Genomic DNA, 14342 nt, shown 5'->3' with positions numbered 1-14342 from the left:
TTCTGTATGCAAAGTTAAGATGCCGAAAGTGGACTTGGTTTACCTAAATATGGAATGGAAGTCAGTAAACATGAAACGAAATACAAAACCATATGGAAATAATTTATTTAAAAATTTTTGTGTTATCATGAAACAATAAAAAATAAACTTTCATTTTTTACATTTCCATAAATACTGTATATTTTGGCATATAAGGCGACCATCAGATAAGACGAGGTACAAAATTGGAGCAAATTTTAATAAATTTATCATATACCGGTTATATAAGACGACTGCTAAATCACGCAACCATATTTGTTTAGTCTAGGCTAGAGATTGCAACACCCGGTATCTTATGAAATATTTGTTTTTAAAGATGATTTTTTTAACTTTAAGGGTCGTCTTATATATCGAAATATATGGTAAATCTTTTGTTATAACACTTGTTATCACAAAAAACTGAAAATTTTTACTACTTATTTTCTATCAATGTCTTTTTGAAATATGTTTTTGTTTTACAAGTTTTATCACAATATTTTGTCATGAATTATGTAAGTTATCAATAAAAAAAAAAAAACGGAATTATTTCTAGAAAATTCTTATCTTGCCTTGACAGAGTTCAAAATAGACTTCGTAGCCTAGTAAGGGATGCCCTTTTCTCTTCCCTTCAACCTCTTTCTCACAGAAGAGACGTTGCGAGCCTGTCTCTGCTTTATCGTTATTTTCATGGCAAGTGCTCGACTGAGCTCCAACCTATGGTCCCTCCTCGCCCAAACATTCACGAAAAACACTGGTCTAGCTGAAAACACTATCAATAATTTCTCCCACTCTTTATCCATGCCTAAACCTAAACGTAGATTCCATGAACAAAGCTTTTTTCTTACAACTGCACATCTGTGAAACTGTCTTCCATTTGCCTGTTTTCTGGCTGACTATAATATGGTCGTCTTCAAGTTCTATGTAAACAAGTTCTTGATCAGCCATTCCCCTTAAGTAATCCAATTTACCAAATTTCCACTACTAACAATTACTATGTCACTGTCCCACTGACCACTCTACACTTATTAACCCTTATCCTCTAGTGGCCTCTGGGCTTTGATAAGTGGTGACTCCTTTGTAAAAAAAAAAAAAAATTTTTTTATAAACGTTTGTATGAAAAATAGTTTCTTAAAATAAATAAATGGAAGCGATGCAAATATTTTAAATATTTAAAATTATTTAAAGAAATGTAAACTATGAACATTAAAAATTACTTTTTTGAAATGAAGTATTTCCATATGTATTGTATTTTAAATATCAAAAGAATATTTAAAGAAATGTAAAAAAAATACAAATTAAATATTTTTTTATTGTTCCATGATAAAACAAGTGCTTCCATATGGTTTCGTTTTTCGTTTCATGTTTAGTGATTTCCATTCAATATTTAGGTAAACAGAATTCACTTCTGGCGTCTTAACTTTGCATACTGAATTTTTGAACATTGCTGAGGTACGTATCATGACGAACTAACGTATATCTAGAATCAAACATTAAAAGATTGTACCTTTGTTTGAAAATAGTAAACTGAATGGAACATTAAAAAGATGGTACAATAGTAGAATTAATAAATGTAATAGTATAATTTGGATTTCAGACAGATGCCAAATCTCCATAGCTGAAAAATGTTTCTTAATATTTATGAACATTCCTTTTTAAAACAAGTGCTAATATTTTTAGCTTTTCTAGTTGAAGTAGTTGCCATTCAATAAGCATTTAATCATTTATCAAAGTACTAGCATGGGTGCCCGGCATTGCCTGGGTGTTTGGAGGTGTGTGTTGAGCAAAAAAAAGAAAAAAAAAAAGTGGTAGTAGGAAGGCAGGCTTGAACCCATACCTGGAAAGAGGAAAAGAATGGGGGAAAAACATGACGTCTTTGCTATTACGACCACCGCCAAACCGGAAGTGATGTAGGTTTAAATTAAGGCTAGACAATCAGAAAAAAAAACAATCTAAAAGAGAGGATGACTTTCGAAAATATCTGAAAAAGTGACCCCGCCCTAAAGAAAAGTGCCCAGTTGAGGGTGAAGAAATTAATGTTTTTAGCCAATTTTTTGGTATTAGTCATCTGAAGGATTGAGCTTCAAAACTATACTGATCTTGTGAAAATTCGTCGCATCTGTTGAAAGTTTTAGGCAGACATGCAAAGATTTATATATTTGTAGTTCAAATTTTTGACTCAAACCAATTAAAAAGCTTGGCCTATCTCTGAATGCCCTTTATGTAAAATTTCAAGTTTAGACCAGAAATTGTCTGAGTAATTTGGTAGAGACTGCAGAGGTCAATTTTTTTTTTTAACTTTGATCCCTATTTTGACCCCTTTACATTCATTGTTTTGGGCTCAAATCAAATTATTAAGTTAGATCCATGTCCAAGGAACCTATATCTAAAATTTCAAGTGTTTAGACCCAAAGTTGGCGGAGGAGTTTAGTAGAGTTCTCAAAGGTCAAATTGTTGAACTTTGACCTTTTAACGCCGAATTTCTGTCCGAAAACGGATTACAAAAAGTTTCCCAAATCTCAGTACCCTGTATATCAAATTTCGAGTCTGTAGACTTAAAATTGACAGTTATTGCATAGGGAAATGTATCCCCCCACACACACTTTTATAGATATATAGATAATTAAGTTTATGTACAGAATTATCATACTCATAATTTTGTTTTGAACAGATGAGATTTATTTGTGCGTTGTGAATATCTTACTGCAGCTGACTTATTGCCCCTCCCTATCTTTTGTCCACAAGAGATAGAGCAACAGTACATTCAGATGTTGTCATTGGAAAGTGAAAATGTTATCTATTTTAATGACTTTCAATGAAATGCAAAGCAAAATTTTATGTACAAATTAGGTGAAGGTCATCACTCTGTTGCAAGTAAATTTGTTTTGACTTTTAATTTGATCTTTCCTTATCTCCAATGCACCATTTTCTTGTCCCCCTCCATCTTTAAAGCAACCTAATAATAATAATGCGTTTATAGGAAGTGTTTACCAAAATATACGCATTTTTTTTTAAACTGATGAATTTCTCTTTTTTCATGTTTAAAGCAACCTCATCTATTATAATATTCTGCTTGTTCCTTTCTTAGACCATATGTTACACTTTGAAAAACCTGAATACAATTTTTGAAAGCCAAACTGCTTCAAAAAAAGCCAAATTCGCAAAATTTGGTTTTAAAAAAGCCAATATGGCAACCCTGAACAAGCATAGGAGTGACCTGCCTTTGATGTAGCGTCATTTTTTAATCTATCTATATATCTATAAAAGTGAACGTGTCCGTGTACATTTCCCTACGCAATAACTCTGTCAATTTTTAGTCTACAGACTCGAAATTGGATATACAGGGTACTGAGATTTGGGAAAATCTATGTGATCGGTTTTTGGCCAGAAATTTGGCAATTAAGGGGTCAAAGTTCAACGATTTGACCTTTGAGAACTCTACCAAACGCCTCCGACAATTTTGGGTCTACGCACTTGAAATTTTAGATATAGGTTCCTTGGACATGGATCTAACTTAATAACTTGATTTGAGCCCAAAACAATAAATTTTATGGGGTCATAATAGGGGTCAAACTTAAAAAAAAAAAATTGACCTCTGCGGTCTCTTGCAAATTACTCGGACAATTTCGTGTCTAAATATTTGAAATTTTACATAAAAGGTATTCAGATATAGGGCAAGCTTTTTTATCAGTTTGGGTTGAAAATTTTTAGTTACCAATATACAAATGTATGTATGTATGTATGTTTGTATGTCTGCCTTAAACTTTCAATAGAGGCGACAGATTTTACCAAGATCAGTATCGTTTTAATGTTCGACCTTTCATACGACAAATATCGAAAAATTGGCTAAAAACATTAATAGCTTCCCCTTCAACTAGGCACTTTTCTACAGGGGGGGGGTCACTTTTTTCGCCGATATTTTTTAAAGTTATCCTCTCCTTTAGATTGTCTAGCCTTAATTTTAAAAAATGTCACTTCCAGTTTGGCGGTGGTCGTAACAGCATAAACGTTAGGTTTTACCCTGTTCTTTTCCTCCTTTGCGGTACGGGTTTGAGACTGCCTTCCTACTACAACTTTTTTTTTTTTTTTTTTTTTTGCTCAACACACACATCCAAACACCCGGGCAACGCCGAGCTGAAATGCTAGTATATCTATAAAAGTGAACGTGCGTGTGTGCATGTACATTTCCCTACACAATAACTCTGTCAATTTTTAGTTTACAGACTCGAAATTTGATATACAGGGTACTGAGATTTGGGAAAATCTATGTGATTGGTTTTCGGCCAGACATTTGGCTGTTAAAGGGTCAAAGTTGAACGATTTGACCTTTGAGAACTCTACCAAACTCCTCCACCAATTTTGGGTCTAAACATTTAAAATTTTAGATATAGGTTCCTTGGACATGGATCTAACTTAATAACTTGATTTGAGCTCAAAACAAATGTTAAGGGGTCATAATAGGGGTCAAAGTTTAAAAAATTGAGTTTTTTTTTTTTTTTTTTGCTCAACATACACCTCCAAACACCCGGGAAACGCCGGGCACCCATGCTAGTATAATTATAATAATAATATATGATCATTGTTGTAATGGTGTGAGAAAGGAACTTGTAATTTCATCATGCAACGGAAGTCAACAAAACCTTACGTTAAAAAACAACATTCAAATGAAACAAGGCAAAAGAAAAACGTTGTTTGCTCAAAGGTGCTGTACTGAAGTAGTAAATTTTAGATTGTCTCTTGCAATATGATTTTATTTGTATTGAACTATGTAGCACAATATTACTTTCTGAGTATTTACTAGTACTTATTAATTTATCTCATTTGGGTTAGTTTTATTTTGAAAAAACAATGGTCACTATTTTCATAGAAATGTTAATAAACTCATATTTTTCTGTCCAAAAACAGTAATTTTTTGAGCTACCGAGAAAAATATCAGTTTTATCAAAATATTTGTTGATTAAATATATTTTTAGTTCTGTAGAATTTCTATCGGTCATGCTAGTAATAATCATAAGGCATTTATAGGAAGTGTTTTCAAAATATATGCATTTCATTGAAATGAAGGAATTTTTTTTTAAAAGATCCTTTAAAGGATTTTATTTGTGTCAGAGGCATGGACTTCAAAAGGCATTTTCAATTATAACCTGAATTATGATGTATCTATTTACTATGCCTCCCCACGGGACAGAGTTAGACACCAGCGTCGTTTTTTAACGTGGAGAAAAGGTAAAAAAATAAAAAAATAAAACTGAAAAACAGATACTACACTTTGATCTTGGCAATTATGATGTAGATGATTCAAAAACATAGTCGTTAATTTTAGGTGGCAGCATACTGAATGTAAGTAATGGACAGTTGCAATCTGGAGGTATCTGGCATCTACCCAGATACTGAACTAATACGTACAAGGCGTGTTTGAATTAATTCTCACTTTATATATGCCATTATAATCATTTATTTACAACTGAACAAATTAGTTCAACGAATTCATAAAGGGTTAATAACCAATTGGGATGTTTTTGTTTGCAAATTGTACAGCAGCTGTTCAATTTTATGAACTCGCTCCTTTTCACTTCAAAGCCAAGACAAGTTTTTTTTTTTTTTATTTTTTAATGGGGAGGGGAGTACTTTGATATCTTTCTTATGTTGAGGTGTCTCTCTCATTTCTCTTGACCTTTGGTTTTCTCTTTGAAACTTTTTCTTCATTCTATGTATCTTAATAGTTGCTGATGTTCAATAGTATAAGGTCTGACTCCTTATTTTAAAGTCTTTCAAGATTCAGTCTATATATGGCATAATCACATTGACACCGTAGTTCTGATTAGCTCACCAAAGTTAAGCGATGTTTAGCCAATATTAAAATTGGTGTCCATTAGGTAATACCAGGTGTTGTATGTGCTTAGAGCCTGAAGAGGGATGAGTGGCGCTAGGCTATTCTTGCCCAAGATATGCTGCATGAAATAATGCAGCACCCCCTCAACATTGAAGGGTTAAAGGACACATTCATCCAGTGTTCAGTCTGTCTGATTCTTAGAAATCAAAAAAAATCTGATTCTGACTCAAAGCTTCTTATGATTCTGACTTTGAATCAGATTCTTTTTGAAACCTTTTGACTCTGACTCGACATATCTTAGTTTTTTTGTTTTTTTTTCATTTGTTGATTAAAAAAAAAACAACAAAAAACAAACTTATAAATGGATATTGCTTTTTAACAGTTTTTTTAGTCAATTCATTTTTTTTTAATGATGAGAAATTTTAAATATAAAAAGCAGGTGAAGAAAAGAATTTTTTTTTTTTGTCAAAATATTATGTTCTATTGCAATGTAACCAATAGATAAAAGAAATAACATTTTTTAAAAATTTATCCTTTTCTGTTTTTGAAATTAACATCTTAAACTATTTAGCACTTTTTGTAAAACAAACGTTGGAATATATAATCATTATAAGGCTCCTTTTGAAGAAACAAATTGAGCCCTATTTAGAGAATTAAGAATAACTTTAGTACAACGCAATATCCTGATATCGGTCATTGAATACTATTTGACTGTTTACTGTTTATATCTGCCTAATCAGTATTAATAAAACTTAATTTCCTTTACTTCTTGGGCTAATTATCAGTAGCTTGGAGGTTGAATATCAACCTACGGCATCAAAGATGACTTTTTGACCAGATTCAAATCCCCTGATTGGCAGTAATTATCATTTTCTACACCGATGAGAACAGAAATTTGAAACACATGTTGAAAAATAATTAATATTTATTTTAAAAAAAAAAATATATATATATATATGGCAATTAAGCTACTCAAATTTTTTTGCATTTCATCTTTATGCAGATTCATCAGGCTATTGCATAGAATTGATGCTACAACTCATTTTTTTATATGTACATGTAGTGTTTAGTTTGCTATATAGCCAATCAGATTCTTTGTTATTCCTGCTCCCATTTGCATCAGTTAATAATTGCACACTTATTAGGCAATAGTTCACTGGACCTGTAATTCACTCTTTTCTTTATCATTTTTGGAGATAATTGCTAATCAAATTGATTTGTACCTCTTGGCTGTGCACATGATTGGCTCAATAGATAGTGTTGCAACCTTCGGAATCAAGTATGTAAAGTTCAAATCCTATTAGATCTGTTATGTTAAATTATGTACTAATACTGTCAGTAAAGATTTGAACCCACAGTTATAGGTAAAATAGCACCTTATATTCATTAAATCATTTTATATATTGTTTCAGTATTGAATAGTTTATAAAGGGTTAATTTGCCATAGCATAGACAAATCCAATGAATTCGCTGATTTGTTTTATGTCACAGCTGTTTTAATCAGCGATAAAGGAATAAGTTCACTAAAACATCTTGAATAGATAATATCTAAGATGGAAACACCAGTTTGTAAATAATATAAATTAATTAGTTGTTCTGCCAGGAACGTTGTGAAGTCATTTTAGTTTTTAATTTTTTTATTTGTTTGCACATTTTTTAAACTTACACACGCACAAAAAAATGAATAAAATTTTAGTTCTAAAGGAGAGTTTTCGGCTTTCAGTTTAACTTTTTTTATGTTCTGATTTGTAAAGTCTATGATCATCGAAATGCCTTTTTTCATCTGAAACGACATTCTTCTAACAAGACCTGGGAGTCCTCCAGCCTTATCTTTTATCTTTCAGCTTCCCATACCATTTCTTTCTCAATTTTTATGACTAGGCCAGATACTGCTTCTATAACTTCTAGATTTTCATAGTTCCATGAAAACTTGGTATTTAACAATTTCTCATTGTGGCATTTCCAAGCATCCCCTTCGTCCTGTTTATCTGTTGCTAACCTTCCATTTTCGTTTTAAATGCACTTGTCAACAACATCCATATTTGTCTTTGCCATCAGTTTAGCTATCCTGAATACAATATTCTTCTGGCCATCCTTTCGTAGTATATTTGTAAGCCTGATATTCTCAACTGCCTTTTTTGTTTCCAGATGCACGTCTTTATTCACAAATCACTTTCGTTTTTCATTTCCATTGAACAAAATCACAATTTTTCCTATAATTTTATAATTTTTAAATAATTTCATAAAATAACTTGTTTCTAAATAAGTCTGACCAAAATGCTTTAAATATTTCTAATCGATATTGATTGATATAATTGATTTCAAATTGGAGCATCTTAATTACTATAAAAATGTGTGCTCATAATTCTTATATATTATGCTATTAGACAGTTGGTATTCAGTAATATTTTGTTTGTACAATGTTTTTATACCTACAGACACGAGTGTTTCATGCTTATGCAATCATCAGTGTAGGGTGACAATTCCTGTCGGTTGGGAGATTCAAACCTAGCCACAAAACCACCTTTGACTCTATTTGCTAAGCCTCTACCTCTGGGCCACCAAACAATTGCCACAGGAATAAAGGGAATTAATAATTAATAAATGCTCAATTTAAATTGAGACATTTCATTGTTGCATTACTTCCTCTGTTTTCTAGATGGTGATAGATGATTTGGTGTCCCTGAGGAAACATTTTCTTACAGATATTTTAACTGTAGAAATTTATCATATACTTAAACAAATTATTTGTATTAGTAGGATTATTATAAGTAGTTTGCCGTAAGAATAATACTTTTCTGTAAAAAAATAATGTTCATTTTACTTTTCATAATGTTTCACATAAAAAGAAAGTTAAAAGTTACAAGAAATAAATATTACACATTTACACATTGTTTCACTTACTTTCATATAAAATGTTAATAATAAAAAATAATATTATATTATATACTAGCCTGGGTGCCCGGCGTTGCCCGGGTGTTTGGAGGTGTGTGTTGAGCCAAAAGAAAAAAAAAGTGGTAGTAGGCAGGCGGGCAGGCAGGCTCGAACCCATACCACGAAGGAGGAAAAGAATGTGAAAAAAAAAAAACATGATGTCTTTGCCGTTGCGTCCACCACCAAACCAGAAGGGCGAAGTTTAAATTAAGGTTAGTCAATCGAAAACAGGGAATGAATTTCCAAAATATCAGCAAAAAAAAGCAACCCCTCTTTGTAGAAAAGTGCCCAGTTGAGGGTGTAGGAATTTATATTTTTTGCCAATTTTTCGATATTTGTCGTCTGAAGGGTCAAGCTTCAAAATGATAACAATCTCATGAAAATCCGTCGCCTCTGTTGAAAGTTTTAGGCAAACATTCATTTAAACAGACAGGTGAGATTTATATTATAGATTATAATACATAACATCTGTTGGAAGATGTTTTGTCGGGGACACCAAATCATCTGTCACCATTAAGAAAATAGGGAAAGTAATGCTACAATGGAATGTATTGAGAAATATGCTGGAATGCCTTTTTCATACTAAACAGAAAGAGGAAGAGACATTTATACTACAGACTGCCAAATCAGTAACCAAATTATTTTTTGAGAACAGTGTAACTCTGGTATATCCTTGAGTAGTCTTTTTGTCTTGATAAGCAGTGATTTGTTGTTACATATAAAATAACAAAAACAATTGTTTTCAGCTGTTCCACTTTTGGTACAAAGCACATTTCATGATTTTATTAACGTGAGCAAAGTCAAAGTTCGTATACCATGGTGGGGAGGGGGGTAACAACTTCACAGTTGTCATTTAATATAGGTGATCCTGCACATCCCAAACTTGATTAAGATTGTGATGGCCCTGTTCAATCCTCAAAAATAAAAATCTGGAAGAGGGATTAAGGTCCGGTGAGTATGAAACCCATTTAATATCGTACCTACTGATAAAATTAATCAGCAAATTATTTCTAATCCATATCATTGAATGTTAAAACAAAGATTGTGGGACATTTACAACTGAAACTTGGTGACCAAGTCAGGCGTAGACTAAATTTATTTGTAACAAATCTGGTTAGATTACTGAAAGGTTTGTGAATATTAATGATTCCATGGGTGGATTTTTTTTTTTTTGGAGGGGGTCTCACATTCAGTGTGATTTGTGTTATTTTAAACTAATCAACTGTATACAAGTATTGTAACATTATCCCTACACACACACACACACGTTCTAGTGATTTTTTTTTTTTCCTCTCTCCCTCTGTGTCGTATTTGACCATTCAGTCTTTTTTTGTGAATCCTAATGATTGGAAAAAACTTTGGTAAATGTCTTTCTTTTGAAAATAAAATATGATGGCAATTTTGTTGTTCCTCCAACTGTGCAAATCTATTCTTTTCATTTCCAATTGTTCTTATTTTAACTGATTTTTTTTTTTTTTTTTCTTAACATGCCTCAGTGTCATATAACAAAACACACTAACTGGTCTAGTCTGCATTTCTGATGCACACAAGTTCAATATTTTTTTTTTTTAATTTGAATTTTTGAGCACACTAACGTACTGTACATTCATTAACCCTTATCTCTGAGTGGCTTCCGGGCCTTGATAAGTGGTGACCACCTTGTAAAAAAAAAAAAAAAAAAATTATAATTTGGATTATTGGAACTACTGTTCTTGTCTTGGATGTTAATCTCAGTATTTAAGCCGATATAACCTCCACCTTCTTCAAGTGCATCTTGATAAACTCAGAAATGTGTACGGAATTCCTCAGAAACCTTTTATTTAACCCACAAGAGTAACAAACTCTGCCAGCCATGACCAGGTAAAAGTCTTAAGTAATTTGTAACTGTCACTTATAACTGATTATTACTTAGTACTTATATCCATTGTTCCATGGGGTTTTGCAGTCATGGTTGACAGAATGAGAGCAAGCTACCCCCTTGTGATTAAATAAATGGCTCTGTTCAAAATTCTATACAGATTCCTGAGTTCAATAAAATGCTCCTGAAAGATCAAGGGTTGCATGAACTGAAACATGAGAATAACATCCAATGTGAGAACTATATGAATCATACAACAATTATACAAATAATCAAAACTGATAATAGCAATCTGAAAGTTTTTCAATGTCTTCTAATAATCTTCAGGAAATCCTTATTTACTTGCCTCTTTATGAGAGGTCAGTTTTATTGTACTGAAAATCCAACTTCGCAAAATGGGGAACTCTGGATTGGAACAAAAATAAAAATAATCACAGTGAATATGTACCATGCTGAAATAATAACGTTATCATTTAGAAAGCCATTCTTAACATGTTGAAGGTGGACATTGTCTAACTATTCTGGACATTCATCTAACAACTTAATAAGCAAAAGATAGTGCCAAAATTGAATGTAACTTGAAAAGCATAATTAAAAGAAATAGCATGGTCTGTATTCTGCAGGGCATGTAAAAAAAAAGAAAGAATAGGAAACATAAATGCGGATTGAAATCTGTCAATCTATAGATTTTTTAAAGAATTTTTTGTGGTCTATGTTAGGTTTATTAGTGAAGAAATGGCGTATTCTTTGTTTAATTTTATGAGGAAGTCAAGTAATGATAGCATAACTGACACATATTGTTTTTATGTTGTAAGCGAAGACGTCCATATTTGCGCAAAATGAGTTGTGTTTTTATGATCTTCTATTCAAAAAAGTAATTGAATGCAAGTATTGTGAACTGATAGTTTCAGTCTATTCTTTCATTCCATCAAACTAAGAATAAGGGAGCGTTTGTTAAATGAATCTGTAATAAATGTTAATATGTAGAAAGTCAAATTGTAAATTTATTACACATGAAAAAAATTAACTTATGGATAAAAATAAGCTGTAATTTATGGTTACAGACGAGGAGTGAATTGCATTAGAGTGAAAAACTTTGTTACTCTCTTAGTGGGAATACATGTTTGAGAGAGTACGCCCACTAGGATAAAAAATAAGAATTATTAAACAGGGACAAAATCTATGTATTCTTGGCTACGAACATGTTTTAGTAGTAAGTGAAGTGGTAAGCATAAAAGTTGTGAAAAGGAAGTGTTTTCTTAATTTGTAAAGTCATTAATTACAAAGGAAAAATCATTTCCATTTTATTAATATATATGAATCAAGATAGCTGCCGGAATAAACATGACGTTGAGTTTTCTATGAAATTTTGTTTTCTTTTTGCGACATTATATTGTCATGCATTTTTTTCTTTCTAAAAAAGAATTTCTAATTTTTCTGAAGAGTATATGCATGAAAAGAGCCAATATTGACATAATAATGATAACCGTTTGTTTTTGTATAATGAAACGGATCTGTAAAAAAATGGACCAAACTTTTAACATGCTGTAGGAGCTGTTTAGTATAAAAATAAATATTTGGATCTTGGAATGTAACTATACTGTTCTTTTATTTATATAAGGAACCTTTCAACGTTTTTTCATATTCCTTGTTTTGAATAAAATATTGTAAATTCAGTTCTTCAATATTTTAATGCTTTCTACTTATATGCTTTGTGAACGTGTATGCTTTTGAGATTATTTTCTACTTTTTGTGTATACTAATATATATATATATATATATATATATATATATATATATATATATTTCGAAATTCACCTACTTAACCTGGCACACCGATTAGATGTTGTTCATACCAGCCAGGCATATGTCTCTGACAGTCACTTTGTTGCTGTTGGGTTTGATGTTGACTGCCCACAGCCTGTGATACCAAACCTAGACATATCTGTGTATTAAACATTTTCTAATGTTTTTCAGAAAAAAATTAGAATGCTTATTAAAAAAAAAAAAAAATCAGATGAGCTAACTAGCTTATCTGAAATGATTATGAAAATTATTCCAATAAAATCCAGACAGTAAAAAAAAAAAAAATACGCTCCTTATATCCAGTTAGTTTTGCATATTTTTCATGCTCTATTCTGAATTATTGATTTTTTTTTTTTTTTATCATTTGCCAGATGCCCTGGGTGGATGGAGGATGGTCATGGCTTGGTCTTGCATTGGCATTGTTCATTGGCACTTTTGGCACTCTTGGAATCCTCGGAGGTTTTTACATTGTTTCTTTCATTATAGGGTAAGAAGTTTTTTTTGTTTTTTTTTTTACTTTCCATCACTGGTTTTATTTACCTTATTATTTTATAGCTTTTGTTTTGTAACTTCTCATGTTGTTATATATATATATATATATATATAGATATATATAATTTAAAGGAGATTAGAACAATAGTCTAAAGAGCTGAGTGTATATACATATATATATATATATATATATATATATATATATATATATATATATATATAGCAGTCATGAAGGGAAGACTTTTATTATTCATGATTAAAAGTAAAATACCTAAAGCATGTTTAATAAAAAAAAAAAAAAATGGCGGGGGAAGAAAAAAGGGGGAGGGTCAGCTGACCAGTTTCGCCCTCACTTTAACAAAGCTGTATCAAGGGATTTCAAAAGAAGAAATCAAAAATATGTACATTATTAAAATAAAGTTGCGTTCCGTTCCATTATGGGTGAAAAAAACAAAAAAAACGGAAGCGATTTAAAATAAAGCAACATTATATTTTCAGACATCTTAGAGGTTAATCACACCCAAACCTAAGAGACATTCTCTCTGCTTACTGTGAGAAGGCCTTCTCAACCGAAAATGAATAGTCTCCCAAGATTTTGAGATTATAATGTGAAGTAATGTGTATATGTTCATAAATTTTTATGTATAGAATTCACTCCTAAAATAAGTGATCATTATGCATTTTGGACACACAACTGCTATTGTTTTATGTGGGCTGTATGTAGTTTAATTTAGTTTTATGTAAAGGGTACAAAGAAGAGGGAAGTGGATCTTCATGAAGCTTTAGATATCTTTGATTTTTGTGAAATTTTAACAATAGCTAATAATAAATACTAGCGGGACCTATGAAAATTTCACAGCGAACTCTTTCATATGTAATATATTGATGTTGGCATTCTGTGGATGTTCAGCATAAATGGAGACGCCCTGATATTATTGTAGTTCTTTTGTTAAAGCTGCAAAGGTATTTATCTAAGCTAGCAGGGACACCCGGCATAGTCAGGTCGAAAAATATGCTTAAATATGATATTTTAATTCATGCAGATTTCGTATATATTATTAGAAATCAATTTTCTATCAATTCTTATATATTATAAAGTTGTGATTTAAAAAAAAAAAGAAAATATATATCCATATGACTTGGATGCATCAACTTGAATCAAAACTGAAACCAAAATTTATGAAGAAAATATCCTTCAGCTATGATCGAAATCATAATCAAAACTTATGAAGAATTCTTGGTAAAATTATTTATTACAACAAATGGAAGGTGATAACAAACGACAGTCATTTGGAAGAAAAAAGATGTAAGTGTAACACACAAAATAACGCACGCTATCGTATTAATATATAGATTCTCCAAATCTCAGTCTCTTTGGAGTATTGAAAGGGTTTTAAGAGAAGA

General features: G+C 31.4%; 1 protein-coding gene across 16 annotated transcripts in view; it reads left to right on the top strand.

Moving 5' to 3' along the window:
- The window catches only part of LOC145291500 (sorting nexin-13-like), a 289540-nt gene that overhangs the window by 56436 nt on the left and 218762 nt on the right, over window positions 1–14342 (top strand). For all 16 annotated transcript variants that reach the window (XM_080137419.1, XM_080137418.1, XM_080137420.1 and 13 more), the window contains exon 2: window positions 12818–12933. In XM_080137419.1, the coding sequence (XP_079993545.1) occupies window positions 12818–12933 (116 nt within the window). The remainder of the gene's footprint in view (window positions 1–12817; window positions 12934–14342) is intronic.

This window comes from Euprymna scolopes, chromosome 12 (assembly GCF_053919585.1).
Source record: "Euprymna scolopes isolate OS-2025 chromosome 12, ASM5391958v1, whole genome shotgun sequence".
Lineage (NCBI taxonomy): Eukaryota > Metazoa > Mollusca > Cephalopoda > Sepiida > Sepiolidae > Euprymna > Euprymna scolopes.
Note: the sequence above shows the minus strand (reverse complement) of the source record. Positions and strands in the feature narration are given on the sequence as shown.